Source organism: Dromiciops gliroides, chromosome 2, assembly GCF_019393635.1.
Source record: "Dromiciops gliroides isolate mDroGli1 chromosome 2, mDroGli1.pri, whole genome shotgun sequence".
NCBI lineage: Eukaryota > Metazoa > Chordata > Mammalia > Microbiotheria > Microbiotheriidae > Dromiciops > Dromiciops gliroides.
The window spans coordinates 622,173,931-622,198,334 of NC_057862.1; the positions used below are offsets into that span (position 1 = coordinate 622,173,931).

General features: G+C 37.5%; 1 protein-coding gene across 1 annotated transcript; it reads left to right on the top strand.

The window, feature by feature from the left end:
* The first annotated feature begins 18 nt into the window (after window positions 1-18).
* Window positions 19-24,120, top strand: LOC122739393 (olfactory receptor 1D2-like). The gene is made up of 5 exons (XM_043981150.1): window positions 19-109; window positions 2,480-2,633; window positions 14,604-14,766; window positions 20,413-20,580; window positions 23,677-24,120. The coding sequence occupies exons 1-5, from the start codon at window positions 19-21 to the stop codon at window positions 24,118-24,120; spliced, it is 1,020 nt and encodes a 339-aa protein (XP_043837085.1).
* Window positions 24,121-24,404: the final 284 nt, after the last annotated feature.

The following is a 24,404-nucleotide window of genomic DNA, read 5'->3' on the forward strand; positions in this document are numbered from 1 at the left end:
CTCACTTAAATCCAATTCATGCACAGATTAAAAAAGCATCACCCATACCGTTTTACCATTTTTGCCTATCTCAAAGTCCTCTGGCAACAGGCAAGTGATGAAGCAGCAGGTATGGATACATTGGGAGCTGTAATCACAACTTTGCACACAGGCAGCCCACATCATAGGGTCATCTTTCTATTGGAAGGAGCAGTGGGATTTGGCAGCCCCCTGGGTATCTGAGCAGCCTTTTAAGGAGCTCACCTCCTGGTGTGAGGAAGGGGCTAGAAAAGGTGCCCTAAAATTGTCTGCTTACCTATTACTGGCCTGATTACCAAGGCAGGTAGGGAATCTCATCCTGTGGTCAAAACACAAAATGTACAAAAACCTTTGCAAAGATGAACTGTGTAGACAATTATATACAACACAAAAATCCAGTAGAATTGAAAGATGAATAGCTCTTATTGCCAGAGAACTCAACAGTTATCACATCTAAATAGCAGCCCTGAGTGGAATTAAACTAGCAAATTTTGAATCCTGTGGATAAGTTTGCTTACCTTGGCAGTGTACTTTCCAGGGATGTACACATAGATGTTGAGGTTGTTTCATGTATTGACAGAGCTAGCTCAGCATTTGGGAGGCTCCAAAACAAAGTGTGGAAGAGAAGAGGTATTAGACTGACTACCAAGCTGAAGGTCTACAGAGCCATTGTGCTGACCTCATTGTATGGCCATGGAACCTGGACAGTATAGCAGTGCCATGCCAGGAAACAGAATCACTTCATTTTGAATTGCCTTAGGAAGATTCTGAATATCACCTGGCAGGATCAGGTACCTGACACTGAGGTCTTTTCTCAGACTAAACTGCTAAGCACCCAAACTCTACTGCAGAGAGGACAACACTGATGGGCTGGCCACGTTGTTTGAATGCCAGATATAAATTTGCCTGAAAGACTATTTTATGGGGAACTCACACTTGGCAAACACTCCCATGGTACCACCTGGGACCCCCTGAAGCTTGGGAAAGTGCAGCCTGGAAGCAGGTTCCCACTTTAAGAAGGAGTTAAAAATCAAGTAAAAGATGAGCAAGGCAGAGAAAGGTGAGGACCATAGAAAGTTTCTTTAGTTGACAAGGAAGATCTAGGTGCACCCTCAGAAGAGGATAGCAACATTAGGGCTCCTACATCCAAAGCTTCCAAGAAAATATGAACTGGTCTCAGGCCATAGAGGCACTCAAAAAGGACTTTGAAGATAAAGTAAGAGAGGTAGAAGAAAAAATGGAAAGAGAAATGAGAGTGATGCAGGAAAGTAATGAGAAAAAGTCAACAGCTTGAAAAGCCAAATGGAAAAGGAGATCCAAAAGTTCTCTGAAGAAAATAATTGCCTAAGAATTAGGATTGAGCAAATGGAACCCAGTGACTTTATGAGAAACCAAGACACAATAAAGCAAAATCAAATGAATAAAAAATAGAAGGCAGTGTTAAATATCTTCTTGGAAAAACTACATGTCTGAGAGATGGTACTCCAAGCAGTGTTGAAAGATTCCAGTGTTGGGAAATTTGCTACTATTCAAGGGAAGCAGTTCCATAGCCGGTGTCACCAGTTACTCGTGTTTTCTCATCTAAAGTTAGTTTTGTTTTCTTAGTATATATCTTGTAGATACCTATATCTCCACATGTTGTATCCCCCCATTAGAATATAAGTTCTTTGAGAGCAGGTATTTTTTTCTTTCTTTGTATACCTGGTTCTTTGTGCAGTCCCTGTGCCTTAGTAAATGCTTGGTAAATGTTTGTCTATTGATTGATGGTAAATTCTTTCTTTTTTTTGGCAGGGCAATGAGGGTTAAATGACTTGCCCGGAGTCACACAGCTAGTAAGTGTCAAGTGTCTGAGACAGGATTTGAACTCAGGTCCTCCTGAATCCAGGGCCAGTGCTTTATCCACTGCACCACCTAGCTGCCCCGATTGATGGTAAATTCTTAATCCAAACTGTGACCTAAGAAGAGACTTTTTTTTAAATAAAATTGTACTTAACAAATTGCTAAATGAGAGTTAAAGGCAATTAAATGTTTTAGAAATTCAGAGGAGGAATGAATCACTTCAGGTTGGGATGTTTGGGAAGACTTAAGGTATTAAGCATGTAAAATGGGGCAGTGAGGTGGATTAGTGGATAGAGTGCCAGGTCTGGAGTTATGAAGACCTGAGTTCATATCTGGCCTCATATACTTACTAGCTGTGTGTCCCAGGGCAATTCACTTAACTTTGTCTCAGTTTCCTCATCTGTAAAATGAGTTGGAGAAGGAAATGACAAACTACTCCAGTATTTTGCCAAGAAAACCCCAAATGGGGTCATGAAGAGTCACTGAAACAACTGAACAACAAAATGCATTTAATAGTAATATTTTTGGAATCACTAAAAAATGAATCAATGAGGAAATCTGAATAGAATTTTGGAAGTGTCAGGATCTCATGCTAAGACCATACCTCTCTTTTTACTATTAGGAGACACCCTGTTTTATACAGCAAGCAAACTGTGCCCCGAACTTGGCATTGCAACAATACTTCGTGCTCACCCTCTGGATGACCTCTACTGCAGTAAAATCCCAGAATTGTTACACGCCATCCCCGGATGTTTGCTGAACTTGGACAAAGACCTGTAGGAACCATGTTCTGGCTATGAAGCCCTGCTATGAATCAAACTTGTCTCATTGTTTTTGTTATCCCTCATTGTCATGGCTATGGGTCACTGCATAGTTACTGTATCAAGGTTTGGCCTCACTAAAGCAGAGTCTCCTTCTAGGCATGGGTATCTATTTTCCCTCCTTCAATAGAATAAAGACAGTTTTTTTCCTTATAATCGCTGTTAGCTGTTTGATTTTGTTTTTATTTTATTCCTTAGAGTTAACTGTGGTTGTGATAACCTGTGTGAAGTCTTTGGTATTTTCAGAGTTAACAGCAGTTGCATGAGCTTTGTGACTCTCTGGGTATTTTTGTTTTCAGAGTTGACAGAAGATAGGAGATTTGTTTTTTTGTTAAACTATTTGTTCATTTTGTGTTTTTGGGATAGGAGCTAGACTTGTGATTTCACTGGTCTTGGAGGCTCTGAGGTTAGGAAACATCCTCAATTATACAGGTTGGCTCCTTTTATAAAACAGTTTTAGAGTACTGAAAAGTTACGACTCACCCAGAGCTACACAAATATATTAGATGTGGGATTTTTACCCATGTTTTCTTGGCTTTAATGCTAGCCATTCATTCACTAGGACACATTGCCTCTCTGACATTTATGGTTCTATGAAACCACTAAATAAACATATTTCTTAAAATACATAAGATTTTTTTTTTTTTTTTGCTGGGCAATGAGGGTTAAGTGACTTGCCCAGGGTCACACAGCTAGTAAGTGTCAAGTGTCGGAGGCTGGATTTGAACTCAGGTACTCCTGAATCCAGGGATGGTGCTTTATCCACTGCACCACCTAGCTGCCCCTTCACCATGAATCTTTGAAGTAGTACAGAAATTTCATCATTCACTCTCCTGTGAAGTAGTTCATTTATTCCCGGTGACTTGAACTCATCTAGGGCAGCCAGCTGTTCTCTGACATCAATGGATCAGATAGCTCTGTGGTGCAGTGGAAAGAGTTTTGGGCCCAGAGTTAGGAAGACCTGAGTTCAAATCTAGATCCAGACACTTAATAGTTGTGTGACCTTTATTGGCTAAATTACTTAACCTTTGTTTGCATAAGGTTTCTCATCTATCAAATGGGGATAGTAATAGCAGCTACCTCCTACTGATGTTGCAAGGATCCAGTGAGATAATAATTATAAAGTGCTTAGTATGGTGCCTGGCACATAAAAGGAACTATATGAATGTTAGTCATTTATCATTATTATAACATTACAAATTTCAATTTCCTAATTGGATTGACTCCAAAGGAGTCACTATAATGTCTGGAAATACATAGCAGCATTGGTGAGTGACCTGTAATGAAGCATGGCATTTGACTTCAGTTTTATGCTTTGGACCTGAAGATCCTTGTCTGAAATGGCTTCTACCATTGAGGGCCTGCTTCTAGGGACCTAGAGCATGACCTTCATTTTCCCTTTCCCTACCTCTCTCTATAGTATGACCTGTCCACTTCATTGAAGTCAGCCTCTTCTTTTTCAGAACTTGAATTGTGAGCTACAGGGGTGGGTGGTGCTGGTAAAAAACCAGAGGGGATGAAAACAAGAGGGAAAAGGAAGTCACCCAGTTTGGTCTTGGGTCAGTGATGCCATTCAGAAGAAAACCTAAATTTGGTTCAATCCAATAAATATTTGTCAAGTATCTTCTATGTACATTCATTCAATGTATTAGACCTAAAGACAAAGTTCTTTGCCTCAAGGAGATTGCATTCCACATTTATATGTGTGGGAATGAATAATGGGAATGAATTTGAGCTAAGAGGATGCACTCATATCCCACAGCATTAGGTGACTATTCTTGGAGAAATTGGTGTCTGAGTAGAATTTTGAAGAGTAGGGGCAGCTAGGTGGTTCAGTGGATAAAGCACTGGCCCTGGATTCAGGAGAACATGAATTTAAATCCGGCCTCAGACACTTGACACTTACTAGCTGTGTGACCCTGGGCAAGTCACTTAACCCCAATTGCCTCACCAAAAAAAAAAAAAAAGAATTTTGAAGAATAATAAGGATTCAGCCAGGTGAAGATGTTGGGAGAGTGCCTTCCAGGAATAGGGAATGGCTTGTGAGAATGCATGGAGGTAGAAGAAAGGATGTTGACTTGTAGGAGTAGCTAGTAGGTTAGTTTGACTGGAGCATTGAATATGTGTGAAGGTAAATCTTGTGAAGTTAATCTAGAAAGGTAGTTTGGAACCAAGTGGTGGAAGGCATTGAGCACCAGGATAGAGAATGTATATATTTATCCTAGAGGCTATATAGAGCCATGTGAGTTGTGTGTGTGTGTGTGTGTGTGTGTGTGTGCGCACAGTATCTTTGGAAAGCAAAGAACAGACCAGATAGATTAGGAATGATAGCATGTTATAGAGTCAGGAATCCAGACAGTAAAATTCCCAGCTTCTCAGCTTACCTGGATAGTTTGAATGGAGCTCTAGGATATTGTTTCTTGTTCCTGCTCTTTCCTCGGCTATCTACATGATTATTTGCCTTTACCCTGGGTCTCTCCCTTTCTTCAGTATCTTAGGCCCTGGAGACCTTATGTCCCTGAGAAATTTATTAGTGGCAAATGTGAGGATTTTCTTGTGTTCAACTTCCTTTCTTCTGTCCCCAGTAAGATGATCTCTCTGGGCCAGACTTCTTAAGTTTTTGCAGAAATGTTTACACTCAGTCTTCCTTTGGGACTCAGAAAGTATCTTCTATTCTGATCATTCTCTTATCTGTAGTGCAGTAGTACTTTTATCAGATCCACAAATTATATTCCTGTATCATAACCTCACAGGGACAGTTACCTGATTCTGTAATTTTCATGAATCATCATCTCTTTGCTCAGTCTGTAAACTCCCCAGGATTTGACATATCTTCTGCTCTTTTTTATTTAGAAGGTATCCTAGTTATTCAGTTTAAATTAAAATTCATTTTTCAAAAAATTATTTTCCAAATTCTCTCCTTCTTTCCTCCCTTCCTTCAACCATTGAGAAGGTAAGATAAAGACTCAACCATTACAAATATGTACAGTCACAAAACAAATTTCTACATTAGTCATATTCTAAAAATAAAAGCAAGATTTTAAAAATGCATTAATCTGCCCCTTGAATCTATCAGTTCCCTACCTGGAGGTGGATAGCATGTTTTATCATGAGTTCTTTGGAATTGTGATTGGACATTGTGTTGATCAGTTACTAAGTCTTTAAAGGTATATTACTACTTCATCTGTAGTTACTATATAATCTGTAGTTAATCTGCTGCTACTGTATAAATTATGCTACTGGTTTTGTTCATTTCACTTTGCATCAATTCATACAAGTCTTCCCAGATTTTTCTGAAATCATCCTTTAACCATTTCTTTCAGCATAGTATTCTATCACATTAATATACCATAACTTGTCCAGCCAACCCCTAATCGATGAGTATTCTCTCAGTTTCTATTTTTTTGCTACCACAAAAAGAGATTCTATAACAGTTTTTGTATATATGGATCCTTTTCTTTGATCTCTATAGGTAATAGACCTCAGTGTCATTTCTGGGTCAAAGGGTTATACCTATTTTACCTGCTTTGAACCTATCTCTTGTAGGGTCATGAACAATTCCACTATGCACTGATCTGGTAGGTAATTTTTCCCATGCTTTACTAATTTACTTACAATATCACATTTGTACCCATTTATACATTTGAACTTACCATACAGTATGGACTGTTGGTCTATGTTGAATTTTAGCGAGATTACTTTTTCATTTTCCCAACAGCTCTTTTTTTGCATGTCAAATAGTAGTTCTTACTCCAGTAGCTAAGATCTTTGGCTTTGTCAAACGCTAGATTATTGTGTCCATTTAATTCTTTAAATTGTGTACCTAATATGTTCCACTGATCAACCTCTCTATTTCTTTTTCTTTCTTTTTTTTTTTTTTAGTGAGGCAATTGGGGTTAAGTGACTTGCCCAGGGTCACACAGCTAGTAAGTGTTAAGTGTCTGAGGCCAGATTTGAACTCAGGTACTCCTGATTCCAGGGCCGGTGCTCTATCCACTGCGCCATCTAGCTGCAGTAATAAATTGTTTTGATGGTTGTAGATTTGTAGTATAGCTTGAGATCTAGTATTTCTAGGTCCTCTTCTTTCCTATTAAAAAAACTGATTCCTTTGATATTCTTGAACTTTTGTTCCTTGAAATGAATTTTATTATTCTTTTTTCTAGCTATATAAAGTATTTTTTTATTGGTAGCTTGATTGGTATAGCACTGAATAAGTAAATTAACTTAACTAATATTGTCATTTTTATTATATTTGTTTGGGCTAATCATGAGCAATGAATATTTCTACAATTATTTAAATCTGTCTTTATTGGTGTGAAAAGTGTTTTATAATTGTGTTCATATAGTTCCTATGTGTGTGTCTTGGCAGGTAGAATCCCAAGTACTTTATGCTATCTACAATTATTTTAAATATAATTTCTCTTTCTACCTCTTCTTGCTGTGTTTTGTTGGTGATATACAGATATGCTGACTATTTGGGTGGGCCTATTTCATATCTAGAAACTTTGCTGAAGTTATTTGTTTTGACTAGGTTTTAGTTGCCTCACTAGAGTTCTCTAAGAAAACCATTGTAAAAAGTGAAACTTTTCTTTCTTCATTGCCTGTGATTATTCCTTGAATTTCCTTTTCTTGTCATTGTTTTCACAAGCATTTCTTGTACAGTTTGTTGTTCTTCAGTCATGTTCAACTCTTCGTGATGTAAGGGGCCAAAATTCTAGCTAGTCTGTCTAAAATATCTAATGAGTGGTTGCCAATAAATTATAAGCTTTAGCAAGAGCTAGACTTTTAAGCATTTATTAAGGAGAATAAGAATTTGAAGAGAGAAAAAAGGCCTAGATTCATCTATCTATCAAAGGGAGAGCACATTTTAGCTCCACTTTCCATGAGAGTCCTCATGAAAGAGCATGAGCCACACCTCCTTCATCCCACAAGCCTCCTGTGAGACTGGCCACATCCCATCCACTTGCACACACAGCTCCAAGCTAATTGGCCGGCAGCCTTGATTGACAGTACCCACAAGCAAACGTCACTTCCTGATGCCAAAGAAAGCTGCATGGCTTGCCCTCAGATGCTTTCTCCTCATGGTGGAGCTTTCCTACAGTAGCTCTCCAGCAGGTGGCATCATTCCAATCGTTACAGTGACTACATGGATCATAACGCACAAGGCTCTTCCATTCCCTACTATATCCCAAAGTTTGTCCAAGCTCATGTTCATTGCTTCCATGACACTTTCCATCTCATTCTCTAATGTCCCCTTCTCCTTTTGCCTTCAATTTTTCCTACATTGGGGTTTTTAAAATTATTATGTGGACAAAGTATTTAGTCTTCAGCTTCAGTATTTGACCTTCCAGTGAATAGTCTATTTAAGTACTGACTTATTTGATCTCTTTGTTGTCCAAGGAACTCTCAAAAGTCTTCTCCAGAACCATAATTCAAAAGCATCAATTCTGTGGTACCTAGCTTTTCTTATAGTCCAACTTTCATAGCCATACATTGGTACCAGAAAAACCATAGCTTTGACAATACAGTCCATCGTCAGTAAGGTGATGTCTCTGATTTTTATTATGCTGACCAGATTTGCCATAGTTTTTCTTCCAAGTAGCAAGTGTCTTTTAGTTTAATAGCTGCTCTTGCCATGTGCAGTGATCTTTGAGCCCAATAACATAAAATCTGACACTCCATTTCTTCTCCCTTTATTTGCTGGGAAGTGATGGGATCAGTTGCCAAGATTTTAGTTTTTTTATGTTAAGCTTCAAGCCAGCTTTTACATTGTCCTTTTTCATCCTCATTAAGAGACTTCTTAATCTTTATTAATTTCTGTAAAAAAGTGGTATTGTCTGCATAGCATGTCTGAGTTTGTTGATATTTTCCTGGCAACCTTAATTCCAGCCTTTGATTCATCCAGCTTGGCATTTCCCATAATGTACTCTGTATATAAGTTAAATAAATAATGTGACATTAAATAGCCTTATCATAGTCCTTTCTCAATCCTAAACCAATCAGCTGTTTTTTGTTTGGTTCTAACTTCTTTTTTGTGATGACAGAATTTATTCTAAAATTTTTATTTTATTCTATTCAATTCATAACATTTGATGTATCTTTACAGTGCTTATTTTTTTATAATAAATATTTTTAGTTAAAGTTTTGCATTCCATATTTTATCCCTCTTTCCTCTGACCACTTCCCGAGGTGGCAAGCAAGCAGATATAGGTTACTGATGTGCAGTTGTGTAAGTGCAGTTGAAGAGAGAAAAAAAAGACCTAGATTCATCTATCTATCAAAGGGAGAGCGCATTTTAGCTCCACTCTCCACGAGAGTCCTCATGAAAGAGCATGAGCCATACCTCCTTCATCCCACAAGCCTCCTGTGAGACTGGCCACATCCCATCCACTTGCACACACAGCTCCAAGCTAATTGGCCGGCAGCCTTGATTGACAGTACCCACAAGCAAACGTCACATCCTGATGCCAAAGAAAGCTGCATGGCTTGCCCTCAGATGCCTTCTCCTCATGACCACTGCATATTAGTCCTTTTGTAGAAGAAAACTCAAATAAAAGAAAAAAATAGAAAGGAATAAAGTGGAAAAATAGCATACTTATGTCTTTGTTCAATCAATATCAGTTCTTTCTTTGAAGATGGATAGTATGCTTCATCATTAGTTCTTTGGGATTCTTTTGGATCATTATATTGCTGAGAGCAAAGTCATTCAGAGTTCTTTATCAAACAATATTTCTATCACTATGCACAACATTTTCCTGGTTCTGCTCAGTTTACTATACATCAGTTCATATAAGTCTTTCCAGGTCTTTATGAAATCATCCTGCTAGTCATTTCTTATAGCACAATAATATTCCATTGCAATCATGTACCACAACTTGTTTAGCTATTCCCCAATTGATGAACATTCATCTGATTTCCAATTCTCAGTCACCACAAAAAGAGCTAGTATAAATATTTTTGTACAAATAAGACCTTTTCTCTTTTTTGGGATGTCTTTGGGAAATAATCTGAGCAGTGATATTGTTGGATCAAAGAGTATGCACAGTTTTACAGCCTTTTGATCATAATTCCAAATTGTTCTCTAGAGTTGTGAATCAGTTCACAACTCCACCAGTAATGGATTAGTGTCCTGGTTTTCCCACAGCCAGTCCAACATGCAACATTCTTTTTTTTTGTTATATTTGCCACTCTGATATGTGTGAGGTGGTACCTCAGAGTTATTTTAATTTTTTGAACCAATAGTGATTTAGAGCATTTTTCATATGACTATGGAGAGTTTTGATTTCTTTGTCTGAAAACTCCCTGTTCCTATCCCATGACAATTTATCAATTGGGGAATGACTTGTATTTTTATAAATTTGACTCAGTCCTCTATATAATTGAGAAATGAGGCCTTTTTCAGAGATACTTTTTGCAAAAATGATTCCCCAGTTTTCTGCTTTCCTTATAATTTTGGTTACATTGGTTTTGTTTGTGCAAAAGCTTTTTAATTTTATATAATCAAAATTATCTGGTTTACATTTTGTAATGCTCTCTATTTTTCTTTGGTTCTAAATTCTTCTCTTGTCCATAAATCTTACAGATAAACCATTCCATGCTCTCTTAATTTGCTTATGGTATCACCCTTTATGTGTAAATCATGTACCCATTTTCACCTTATTTCAGTATACTGTGTGAGAATGAACTGTTACTTCTTGACCTACATACAGGTTCATCATGAGACAAGTAAGATGATCTGATATTCCTATCTCTGAGGACATGCTACCTTTTGTTGTGATCCACATAGTAAAAGGCTTTAGTCAATGAAGCAGAACTATATATTTTTCTGGAGCTCCCTTGCTTTCCCCATGATGCAGTGAATGTTGGAAGTTTGGTCTCTAGTTCCTCTGCTTTTTTTGAAAACTAGCCTGAACTTCTGATAATTCTCAGTTCCCATATTGTTGAAGCCTAGCTTATAGAATCTTAAGCATAACCTCGCTGGCATGTGAAATGAGTGCTCTTGTTTGGTAATTTGAACATTCTTTGGTACTGACCTTCTTTAGGATTGGGACATAAACTAATACTTTCCAATCCAGTGACCACTGTTGAGTTTTCCAAATTTGATGGTATATTGAGTATAACACTTTAATAGCATCATATATTACGATTTTAAAAAGCACACCTGGAATTCCATCACCTCCACTAGCCTTATTGTTAGTAGTGCTTCCTGATGCCCACTTGACTTTATTTTCCAGGATGTCAGATCAGCAACCATACCATCATGATTATCGGTGATAAGATCTTTCTTGCATACTTCTCTTATATATTTTTGCTACCTTGCCTTAATCTCTTCTTCTGTTAAGTCCCTGCCATTTTTTGTCTATTATCATGCTTGTACTGCATGAAACATTCCCTTGACATCTCTAGTTTTCTTGAAGAGATCTCTTGTCTTTGTCATTCTCTTGTTTTTTCCTATTTCTTTGCATTGCTCATTTAAGAAAACTTTAGCCCAGGGGGCAGTTAGGTGATGCAGTGGATAAAGCACAAGCTCTGGATTCAGGAGGACCTGAGTTCAAAGCCAGTCTCAGACACTTGACACTTACTAGCTGTGTGACCCTGGGCAAGTCACTTAACCCTCATTGCCCTGCCCCCCATCCCTCCCCCAAAATAAAGAAAAAGAAAAAAAGAAAACCTTATCTCTCCTTGCTATTCTCTGGAATTCTGCATTCATTTGGTTATACCTTTCCCTTTCCATTTTTCCTTAGCTATTTATAAAGCCTCATCAGACAATCATTTTGCTTTCTTGCTCTTCTTTTTCTTTATAATGTTTTTTTTGTTGCTGCCTTGCCTCCTGTAAAATGTTTCAAACCTTGACCCATGGTTCTCCAGGTAATCTATGTACCCGATTTAATCCCTTAAATTTATTCATCATTTCCCCATCATATTCATAAGGGTTGTTATTTAGGTCATACCTATATGGTCTGATGGTTTTCCCACTATTTTCTTAAATTATGTCTGAATTTTGCAATAAGAAGCTCATGATCTGAATTATAGTAAGCCCCAGGTCTCGATTTTAACTGACTGTTTAGAGCTTCTCCACCTTTGGCTGCAAAGTATATAATCAATCTGATTTTGATATTGACCATCTGGTGACGTCCATGTGTAAAGTCACTTTTTAGATTGTTGAAAAACAGTGTTTACTATGACCAGTGAGTTATCTAAACAAAACTCTATTAGCATCTTCCCTATTTCATTTTGTATCCCAAGGTGAAACTTGACTCTTATTTCAATTATCTTTCAGTTCTTTCTAGAAGATGTTGTAGTCCTTTATAGAACTGATCAACTTTGGCTTCTTCAACATCAGTAATTTGAGTTTAGACTTGCATTACTGTGATGTTGGATGGTTTGCCTTGGATTCAAACAGATATTTGATTATTTTTGAAATTGTACCCAAATACTGCTTTCCCCCCACCTTTTTATTGACTATAAGGGCTACTCCATTTCTTCTAAGGAATTCTTGTCCACAGATGTATATGTTGTCTCATTTGTAATCATTATTTTTAATGAAATTATTAATTTTTTGTATGATTTATTCTTTGACCTATTAATTCTATAGGATCAAGTTATTTTGTTTCCAATTAATTTTTAATCAATGCCTCAAAAGCCCTTTATTAAACACAATATTTATTGGATTACAATCAGAAAAAGAGGCATTTAATATTTTTAATTTTCTACTTTTGCCTGTGAATTTTTATACACTAATACATGGTAAATTTTTGTGAAAGTGTCATGCATCATTGACAAATAGGTATATTTCTTCTATTCCCATTCCGTATCCTCCAGAGGTGTAATGTGTAGCAAGGGAAGCTAGGTGGCAAAGTAAATAGACTTCCAGACTGAAGTCAGGAAGACTCATATTGATAAGTTCAAATCTAGCCTTAGAGACTATCCATATGACCCTGGGCAAGTCACCTAACCCTGTATGCCTCAGTTTCCTCATCTGTAAAAATAGCTGGGGAAGGAAGTGACTAACCACTCCACTATTTTTGCCAAGAAAACCCCAGATGGGGTCACAAAGAGTTGGACACAACTGAACAGCATATCTAACTTTTCTATAATGATATTTTTTTTCCTTTAACTCCTTTCTTGTTTATTTAGTTTTCCTAAGAAACCCTAGAAAAATATGATCTCAAACTCTTGGCCTCCCGCCCCCAAACATTCTTCCATCTCCATTAGGTTCATGCTGCTTAGTGCTCCCAACTCTAATCCATGGCTATGTGAGTGATACTTTCTGCCTCTCCACTTTCTCATCTTCTTTCCCTTGCTGCTTCCCATCATCATCCCATTCCCCTGGCCATTGTGTTACCATTTGCCTCTGTATCCTTCCCCACTTTTTGCTACTTAACTCTGTGCCTTATTAAAGTGTGATTGCTACCCCATTTCCTGCTGACACATGGTGTTTCTTGGTAAGTACCCAAAGAACTAGGTGTGCCTGTCCCTAGTCATAATTTTATAATTTCACAAATTAGCAATTTAGAGGGGAATTTCAAAATTCCAGATCTTGGAAGATAAATAATTTTTGATAGATCTGAGTGGTCATACTCCATCAGTTCCTTATTATTTCCTGTGACAGTGAAGATGGCATCTCATCCACATCTTCTTATCAGTTATACAGCACTGAAAAGTCACATGCAGATGTGCTCACTTATATATGCATGTATCACATGTATAGGCCTGAATGTACACATAGAAATCATTAAATGAAAATATTTGGCAGAAATTCACTGTAATAAGTAGATCTGAGGTCCTAATCAAATACATGGATCTCCATGTATGTGGATCATGCCAACCTTGTCCTATTGTTTTGTTGATTTCCCATCATTGCCTTTTGCATTCACCCCACTCTACTAAACTTGGACATTCTGTTTTCCAAACACATCCCATGTCTTTCCACTACTGTTCCGTTGCTAATGCCATTCTCTTCATATGGTGGGCCCTCCCTCCCCTCCTTTCCCCCATTCCTTTAATATCTACAAGTTCAAATGCTAGATACTATGTAAGGTCCAGCTTGAATATTACTTCCTCTAGGAAATCACTCCTGGTACCCATAGATGGAAATGATCTTTCCTGAACTACAGAAATTTGTCTGTCTTGTATATTTAATAACAACTAACATTTATATAGGACTTTAAGGTTTGCAAAGCACTTTGTAAATGTTATCTCATTTTATCCTCACAACAACCCTGAGAGATATGTGCTATTATCTCTATTTTACAGATGAGGAAACTGATGTAGACAGGTTAGGTGACTTGCTTAGGATAACGCAACTAGTAAGTGTCTGATACTGGATTTGAACTCTGTCCTCACTGATTTTGGGTCCAGTGCTCTATTCACTTCACCACCTAGCTGCTTCTACATTTATGTGTGTTCATATATTTTGACACAAAAGTCCTGCTCTATGATGTCAGCTATAAAATGTGGGGTTGGATGAGATCACATCTCAGGCTTTTTCCAGCTTTAATAACTGAAACTGTATGACTTTTAAAAGTGTATTGTATATGATAGCTATGAAATAAGAGATAAGCATATGTGTTATGAAATCATTTCTAACTAGGGGAATTATGGAAGAACTCAAAGAGGAGGTGTCATGTGGTCTGGTTAGTATAAGAACAGAATAGTGCTGGAAGATTTCCCAGAGCTAAGGTTGGATTGGAGTCTGAGGGAACCTGTTTTCTTCCAGTGGGACTTGTCTCCTAAAATTCCTCCCCACAGTCTTCTCTCATTGTAGAGCCACCATGAGACAATTATCTTTATTAATTTTCAATGAGGGCCTTTAGGAATTGTCTCTCAGAGGAATGCCCCCTAATCTCAAATATAAACGTATATATTTCATAACATCCCGGTTCAGATCCCTCTGACTTTAGGGACATAGTCCTTTATGCTCAGTCCTCCTAATTCAGCCTTGGGGCCCCCCAGCTGCAGGAACTGGCTCTTCTACTGCTGTAAGAGAAAGTTCCTTTTTCCTTGGCTCCTGTGTCACTGTGAATGTCCCATCATCTTGAAAGAAGAGAAGACAGTGCATCCAGGACCTTCTATGACAGGTTCTGAGGTAAGTACAGGCCATCTAGGTAAGGGTAAAGCAAATTGAAGTGGGACAGTTTTTTGTAGATCATTACATAGACAGCTAGCCACTTACACAGACAGTGATCTATATAGACATTCACAAATGCTCACATACATGTACACATACCTAGAGACACATGTAAATATACACATACCCATCATTAATACACATCCATATCCTTTCATTTCTCTCTTTAAATCCTGGTCTGCACTTGATGCATTGCAGAATCTTAGATAAACATCCTGTCAGGTCCCTAACTCTGTCCAAACTCCTATGATCATCTCAGAGCCTAATGGGACAGGGGTGCAACTTAACAGGGTTTGTATAGAAGCTCAGCCCCATGTTGTAGGGACTCTATTGAGGAAAAGGAGAGTCTTAAGTTACCCTGAACCCTAGAGATACTGAGATGTGGGTTTGGAACATCTCTAATGGGAGATGAGACAAGGAGTATTTGGAAAAAAGATTAGGGAAAGAGAAACAGGAATGCGCAGGAAGGATGGAAGTAGTCAAGAATAGGGAAAGAGCCTAGGGACAGGTACAGATGATAGAGAAATGATTAAGATTAGGAGACAATTTTCAATAACACATGGAGATGGGAAGGGGGGAGAGAGGGTAGGAAGGAACAGAAGGAGGGAGGGAAACATATAAAGAGAGAATGAGAGAGATATAATAGTAGCAGAGATGTGAAATGATGTGGACAGGGAGCAAGGGTAAGATGAAGATATGGCAGAGGAATAAGAGCAGATGGTGATAGAGAAGAGTAAGAGAAGAAAGGATAAGAGAAAGAAGAAAGATGAAAGGATGAAGATAGGGAAAAGGGATGGAACAAAACATTGTCCTGACTCTTTTTAGCTGTCTTTCCACATTACTGTCTTAAAAGAAGGAAGGGTTCTGCTCTCCCTAGACCCTGAGAGTTAGGAAAATTGGGGTATCCCAGAGGCCAGGTTGGGGCTCATGGGAGCTGTAACTGAAAGACCACTTCCACAGAAGATCTGAGTATTTAGGTCTAACAGATCATAAACCCCACAGAACTTGAAGGTTTAGCTTCATCTGCTAACTCCTTTCCCCTGCTGGGACATTTCTTTACAGATCACATTAGAAGCCTATGTGAAGAAAATGGAGTTATCTGACTAGTACCTGTCACACTGAGGGGAAGACAGGAAGTTGTGATATGTAAAGCAGTTTTATGATTTTTATGAGGTGAGGGGATGGGGTGATCTGGGTTTAAAGTCCTTGTCATGTGACTTTTTTGTTTTATGAAAAACATTTATTTTGCATAAATATACTTGTCATTTCTACCACACTTTAAAAATATTTCCTCCATTATTGAAATAACTACTTTTTTTGGTACAGGAAACACGATACAGCATGGTGCACCAGCTCTTTCTCGAAACTTATCTGCAGATAAAATACAGAACTGTGTAGTCCCACAACTCTTACTCGCTTTTATCTCTCCCACTTAATTCTCTGAACACCAGTTTACATAAAATTCTTAACATTAAGTAAAGATTTCAAGGATTTTATGTAACAGATTGTATCAACACACAATGTAAACTAACCAAAGGAGAAACAAAAGATTCAGGAAAAAACCAAAAACAAAACTGTGGCTATCACAGTTGGACTTCTAAAAAGTATGAAAAGTAGCTAAGAATGAACTTTAAATTCAGTAACATTGAAACAATTAAAACAATTCACTGCTTTCAAAGAAGTTATAGAAACACTGAGTTACATATAATTTACTATAGAAATACTAACTTACATACATCCACAAAGTAATATCATGGAATAAGGCACTTAAAAATAATCAAATATACAAAAGGATTAGATATAAGAAAGTGTAATTGTTGGTAAAATGGAGTTAAATAGAGAAACCGTGGGGAATATACATGTGTCCCATGCAACTTTTAAAAATGTTTTGAGTGAAATCCCAGGTTTCATATAAAGTTAAACCCCCCTTTCATCATTCATACTTTTAAAATATTTAAATGAAGTTAGGCAGTGGTTCATATAAAGAATATATTAATCCCTATGTTGAAGAAATTTTTTTCCTTCTACTCAAGGAAGCTTTAGATTATACATTCAAAGGAGGGGGAAATGACTAATATTTCCACTGGTCAATATTTCCATTCTAGAAACAGGAAGGGAAAAAAATAACATTTCTATTGGCAATTCAGCATTGAACCAGGGAAGAACTAATACTACATAGTCTCATTTGGTAGAAAGAATATATAGAACTATAAGCCAGAAGTCCTGGAATTCAAGTCCTAGCTCTCCCACTTACTCCAAGACTCAGTTTCTTCATCAGGAAAATGAAAATACTTATGTAGTATTCAGAGTTTGACCCAAGGGCAAGGCCATAGACATGTCACTTAAATTCTCTGAGCTTTAGCTGCAGTTCATCTACAACACAGAGATAATACTGTACTTCACAGAGGTATTGTGAGTATCAAATGAGATAATGAATGTATCACACTTTATATACAGTGAAATGCCATATAGAATAGTAATTTCATTATTATTCTTCAAAGAATATAAAGATAACTAACAGTATGATGATAATAATTAATAATTATTATTCTCTAATTCAATTCAACAAACTTGTACTACTCTGCTAGGGCCTAAGAAGAGATGAACTTTGGGTTTTGATCCCTGGATATACAGACATTCATACCTGTAGAATCTGTAAATCAGGTAAATGACTGGACATTTATGAGAGAGCCAGGGTGAGACCATCAGTATCTGTAACTTCCCTAGGTATGTGTAGCACCCTTCAGTTCCAGCTAGATAGGAAACAATTCTGGGTTAGAGTCTTCTTCCCAATATCTTTTTCAACACTTGGGCTTTATGCCAACTTCAGAATTGTGCTTTAACTCTGATTGTTTCCATACTGCCTAACTTACCTGTTCTACTTTTAGCCTGTGAGGTGTTGATAGCTTCAAATATTCACTCTTCTTTTTTTACTTTCCCTCTGCCAATACTCTCTTCACAGATTTTACTAGGGAAAGTACAAATTCATAAGTAATTAAAATTGCTGAAAATAATCAAAAGGGGCACAAAGATCAATCTATTGGAGTCATTTGAATATTTATACATATTACATATTTTCTTCCAAGTCCCTGCCTGAGATCAGGTAAGTGATATGGCATTGTTTCAGGCCCATAGCCATGACCTACCTCCTCCTAAATTCCGAGAAGAATGGAAATACTTTTCTCAGCCCCTTACATTGAGTCAGATTGATCTCACATGCAATTTCTAAGGTTCATTTTAATGGAAATTAATAAATATCCACACTAAATTTTAGGTAATCAGGAATGCCTTCTTCTCTCCCCTCCCTTCAACTTCTGGTTGATTCTTTCCTTTTGTACATCACTAGACTCACCCCACCAGGGTTTCTGGACACAAAGAAGAGCCTCGTGTAAAAATTAATGCAAAAATTAAAGATTAATGAAAGTTTGTTCATCACTGAAACACCCTCACAGTTATTAAGCCTACCCAGTTCCAATTCATCACGATATATACCAGTTAGTGACTTATTTTACTGTATTTTCATATCCTTTCCCTTAGCTTTCACCCAGATGATGAAGTGGCTTTGATCCTATACTGTATATTTCAGTTCTATAACTCATTTTACATAACATTTAAAGGTTTATAAAGTTTTTTTTGCCCCATAAGCCCTGTGAGGCAGGTTAGTGCAGGTATCATTATTTCTATTTTACAGGTGAAGAAATGAGCCTTAAAGTGGTGAAATGACTTGGTTTTGGTCACACTGGTTGTAGTTGTTAGAACTTGGATTTGAATCCATTTCTTCTGATTCCAAGTCCACTGCTCTTTCCTCTATGCCATACTGCTTCTTCCTCACCCATTCTGTATCCTCTTTTTCTTATAAACCACCTTTACCTAGGACCCCTGTCAACATAGCATAAATTTCAGCAAGCACAGTATTTGACATCATCAAATGTCTCTACAACATGGGCTCGCCATCCCAGTGATCCTAATTACTAGGCTCTCAGGCCAGGAATTCTGAAGACATCTTTGTTTCCTTCTTCTTAATCTCATGTCTAGTTTGCCATCAATCAATCAACAAGTATTTATTAAGTGCGTCATGTGCCAGGCACTTTGCAGTCACCAAGTTATATAAATTCTTTCCTTTAAACATTTTGTAAAATCAGTTCTCTTCATGACTTTTTGTTTTTAGCCTTAACTGTTAATTTTGGACATACTTTAAACCTGTTCCATCCAGGAACCAAAATCTCCCTTTTAACAAAGAAAATACGACTTTCTTTCAAAATGAATAGCCTATCTGAATGCATTCACATATAAGTTAGTATCTATGACCCAGTTCAGAGCACAAGAGTCTTAGAGAGGTGGAGTAGCCTCAGAGCATTGAAATGACTTGCCCATGGTCACAGAGCTGTACAAATTTTAGTATTAGCTTTTTGGACATTTTTCCAAATTGCTTTTCAAAGAGACTGGGTCAGTTTACAGCTTCACTAATAACACATTAATGTACCTGTTCTTCTCATGCACTTGTCATTTTACTTCTTGGGTCAATTTAGCCATGTTTTTGGATATAATGGGGCACCCCAGAGTTACTTTAATTTGCCTATTTGATTTTTAGTGATTTAGAGCATTTCTGATGTGGATTTCTTCCTCTGAAAACTGTATATTCATATTATTTGGCCATTTATAAATTGGGGATGACTCTTATTCTTATACATTTGAATTTGTTGCCCACATATCTTAGAAATGAGAACTTTATAAAAGAAACTGCTTGCAAAGATTTTTTATTTGTGGTGGCAAAGAATTGGAAACTGAGGGAGTGCCCATCAGTTGTGGAGTAACTGAATAAGTAATGGTATATATGAATGATGGAATGCTATTTTGATATAAGAAATGAAGAAGATGGTTTTAGAAAAACCTGGGAAGATCTTTATATACTGATGCAAAATGAAATGAACAGGACCAGGAGAGCAATTTATGCAACAAAAACAATATTGTAAGGATGAACAACTTTGAAAGACCCAGGAAGTCTGATCAATGCAATGGATCCAACTACAATTACAGAGGACATGCTACTCTCTTCCAGTTAGAAAGGTGATGGACAGATTGAATGATTTTTAAATTAAATGTATTTTTTTGGATATGGCTAATGTATGAATTTATTTTGTTTGACTATGCATATTTGTAATGGACTTTGTTTTTCTTGCTTTCTCAATGAGTGATAGAGGGGGAGGTGGGAAGGAGAGAATTTGTAATTGAAAATAAACTAAAATTAAAAACAATCTCCAGGGTAAGACTTGATCCTAGAATTTCCTGACTTTAAATCTAGCATCCTGTCCACTGTTGCAAACTATTTCTTTATTCATTGTTTATTAAGCTCTTTGAGGTCAGTGACTTATTTTTTTCTTCATAGGCCAAGTTTTTTAGCATAATGTTTCATATATGATATTAATTAATCTTTGTTGGATTGAATAACATTGCTTTGGATAATTCATGCATTTATTAATAATTTCACAATTCATTCATTCAAAAATAATTATTAGTCACCTATTCACAGATGAAAATTTTTGTTCTTGTTTTGAGGAACTTAATGCTCAGTAGCTGCTGCATAAAGACTTGTCACTGCTGTAGGTGGCCAAAGATATGGGCTTTCAAAATCAGACCAGTGTTTCTGAGTTCCTCCTCTTGGGTCTTACTCAGGACCCAAAGCTCCAGAGGTATCTCTTTGGGCTATTCCTGGCCATGTACCTGATCACTCTGGCTGGGAACCTGCTGATTGTCCTGGCCATTATCTCTGATGTTCACCTCTGTTAAGGGCTAAAATTCTAGCTAGTCTGTCTAAAATATCTAATGAGTGGTCGCCAATAAATTATAAGCTTTAGCAAGAGTTAGACTTTTAAGCATTTATTAAGGAGAATAAGAATTTGGTAAAGAGAAAGGCCTAGATTCCTATCTATTAAAGGGAGAGCACATTTCTAGCTCCACTCTCCACCAGAGTCCAGAGGAAAAAGCGTCTGAGCGCCAGTCTCTTCCTTCCTCCTCCCACTAGCCCGCGTCACTTCCTGACGCCAAAGAAAAGACTCCTGGTCTTGCCCTCAAAGACCTTTGCTTCATGGGTGAAACTCTTCTACAGTAAGTCTCCAGCAGGTGGTGTCATTCCAATCGTTACAGTTCCCCGCTTTGTTTCCTCAAGAAACGGTATGTTTCATCACTTTTTGCATCATCTGCCTAATTATCCTCATGCCATTATGAGAAATTAAAAAATCTAATATAATTGGTAACAGGTGTCAAGGCCAAATTCAACACTGTATTTATCATGACACCTGAGATAATTATGGGGGTTACCATAAAAGAACAGAGAAATGATGGGATGTGAGCATTCCCACACTTGAGCAATATGTACTGCCCATACAGTATGCCAGGCTTAAAATAGGTGAATGGAATATATGTCCATGCCACTGAACATATTGGAGGAAACTGAGTCAGACTTAATCAGATGCATGGGATTCAGATGTCCATGGCATCAGGCATATAGGAGGGAGCCAGGTATAGAATGAGATGGATGGGATGAATACTTCTAGCCATCTGTACAATATTGTGGGGGAAAAAGAAAATATTAAACCAAGAGAATCCCACCTCAACATTTGTCAAAAGCCGTTCCCTCGGCCATACCTTGACTTCATGTATGTCTCCCCTCATGTGACAGTTCAGTGTCTGCTCTTGCATGTATTCCTCTTGTGATTGGGTGGCATCTTGGCCAACTGGCATCTGATAACTCAGAATAAAGGCAATTAATGTCTTAAATGATAAATTCCCATAATCCAAGTCTCATATGGATTTTTAAAATTGAGGATAATAAATGATCACAAAAAATGTGAATACATTTTGACTCAGAATATAATATATAATTATGCAAAAATTTCAAATAATATCTTTTTTTAACTTAGTATACAATTACTTTTGTGAAAAATCAGAACATATTTAAATACAAGTTAAAGCACAACACAATCCCAAAGAAAACTTTTTTTGAAAAAAGAAAACTTTTACAAACATTCCCCTCTTTTTTTTTGAATATGCTTATCAAAAATAATACTTCTAGAATCAATTTACATTTGCCATGGCAACCAATTTGCCAGGGAAATGCTTTAAAGAGTTTGATCAAATAATCAGTTGAGAGAAAAAAAATAGCAAAAACAAACAACTCAGAATATGGGAGCACAATACTCCTAGAATTAACATTGTATTATGAAATCAAAACCATCTTGCAATGTTTCAAAATTAGATAGACAAAAGAATAGAAGAAACATGGAACAATAAAAGACAATGAAATTCAAACTAGGGAAATCTAAATGAATATGAACTTAATATTAATAAGAATATTATAAAATATAAACTTGATCACATGACTATAAAAAGCTTTTACAAATATTCTCCTTGCTTTAAAAACTAAGTATAAGACACAATCTCAAAAGCATGAAAATATCTATAAAAATAAACCCATAACATTCATTTCAAAATGTATATGTAATAGCATAGAAATCCTATGTAACCTCTGAACTGACATTAATACTCTGAGTGAATTCAGAACACTTTTGATTCTGGTATCTAAAATCCCCAATACTCATATCAATACCTTGCTGTTTACTTCTACATTTCTGTAAAATATATACCCTTCCATGGCAAAAGAAGCAGAGTCTTGAACTATGTTGATGATTGTCATGCTTATTCAGCTTAAGTTTTTCTTCTTTAACCCCTCTATATTGTCTGTCAGTCTTTTCACCATACAAATGCTTTATAAGATTACTAATTAAAGACAAAAGCAGGTTAGCAAAATTATGAACAAATCGAGCATATCTGGAATTTAAAGGGTTTTCTAAGGTTGTCTCAGAAGCACAGCCAGGCTGGGGAAGGGCTGAGCCTGAAGCTGCAAATGTAGTTAGAGAAAGTTGAGCAGGCACATCAGATCTCTGGACTTCCCTGGCAGGGGAATCAATGGCCTTGGCCATGGGAGGAGTAGAGGGTGGGGTCTAGAGAGGAGGGGAGGGACCAGCACAATTTGAATCAGACTTGATTTTGAACTCAGGCCTGGATTCCTCTTCCCCCACTTTGCCTCCAGGTGCTAGGGGATTAAAAGCTTCTAGAGGGTGGGTCATTGCCTCCAGGCATGCAAAATTAGAGCAACAATTAGTGTTAGAACTGGGAAAAGCTGCAGGAATCTCTTCAGGTTTCTCTGAAAAAGCATGGTTGGGAGAGGGAGAGATATTTCCTTGTGTGAGTAAGTTGCTGGCTCTTTTAACAAAAATAAAAAGAAAAATAGAAAATCCACAAAAACAAAGCATTAACATGATCTTATCTCCCATTTGTCTGGTTAAACAGACTAAAATCAAAAATAGGGTAATTAGGGAGTTTAAAAGGTCCATTTGGAAAAATTTAAAGGGAAAACACAGCCAGTATGTCAGTACTTAGCAGTTAAAGGGAGAGGGTAGGGGAAATTTCTTACCCAACCAGAAGATCAGAAGACTGAGGTTTAGCTTTCCTCTTCGTGGTCAGCCATCTGTTAAGGGCTAAAATTCTAGCTAGTCTGTCTAAAATATCTAATGAGTGGTCGCCAATAAATTATAAGCTTTAGCAAGAGTTAGGCTTTTAAGCATTTATTAAGGAGAATAAGAATTTGGTAAAGAGAGAGAAAGGCCTAGATTCCTATCTATTAAAGGGAGAGCACATTTCTAGCTCCACTCTCCACCAGAGTCCAGAGGAAAAAGCGTCTGAGCGCCAGTCTCTTCCTTCCTCCTCCCACTAGCCCGCGTCACTTCCTGACGCCAAAGAAAAGACTCTTGGTCTTGTCCTCAAAGACCTTCGCTTCGTGGGTGGAACTCTTCTACAGTAAGTCTCCAGCAGGTGGTATCATTCCAATCGTTACACCTCCACACCCCTATGTACTTCTTTTTGGCCAACCTCTCCTTCACTGATGTCTGCTTTGTGTCTAATACTGTTCCTAAGATGCTGGTGAATCTATATACCCAGAAAAAGTCCATCTCTTACACTGGGTGTCTGATACAGTTGTATTTTTTAGTTTCATTGGTGGCTCTGGACAATCTCCTCCTGGCTGTGATGGCCTATGACCGCTTTGTGGCCATCTGTCGTCCCCTTCATTATACCACAATCATGAGCCCCAGATTGTACATTCTATTGCTAATTCCATGTTGGATCCTCTCCATTCTCTATGGGTTGACCCACACAATTCTAATGGCCACTTTGACATTCTGTGGGTGCAGGGAAATCACTCACATCTTCTGTGAGATGTATGTCCTACTACAGTTGGCCTGTTCTGACACCTGAGTCAACTAGGCAGTGCTAATTGTAACAGGCTGTCTTCTCTTCATTATTCCCTTGTCACTCATGATCTATTCCTATGTTCGAATTGTCAAGGCCATCGTGAAGATCCCCTCAGCTGCTGGGAAGTACAAAGCATTCTCTACCTGTGCCTCACACCTGACTGTAGTCTCCCTGTTCTATGGTACTCTGTCTATGGTCTATTTGCAACCCCTGAAAACTTACTCTGTGAAGGACTCAGTGGCCACAGTTATGTATGCTATAGTGACCCCCATGTTGAACCCCTTCAT

Coding starts and splice junctions, on each gene's coding strand:
- LOC122739393 (XM_043981150.1), top strand. CDS start 19: ATGCACAGATTAAAAAAGCATCACCCATACCGTTTTACCATTTTTGCC. Junction 2,634..14,603: donor CTGAACTTGGACAAAGACCT/GTAGGAACCATG, acceptor CTTTATGCTCAG/TCCTCCTAATTCAGCCTTGG. Junction 20,581..23,676: donor TCCTGGCCATTATCTCTGAT/GTTCACCTCTGT, acceptor GTAAGTCTCCAG/CAGGTGGTATCATTCCAATC.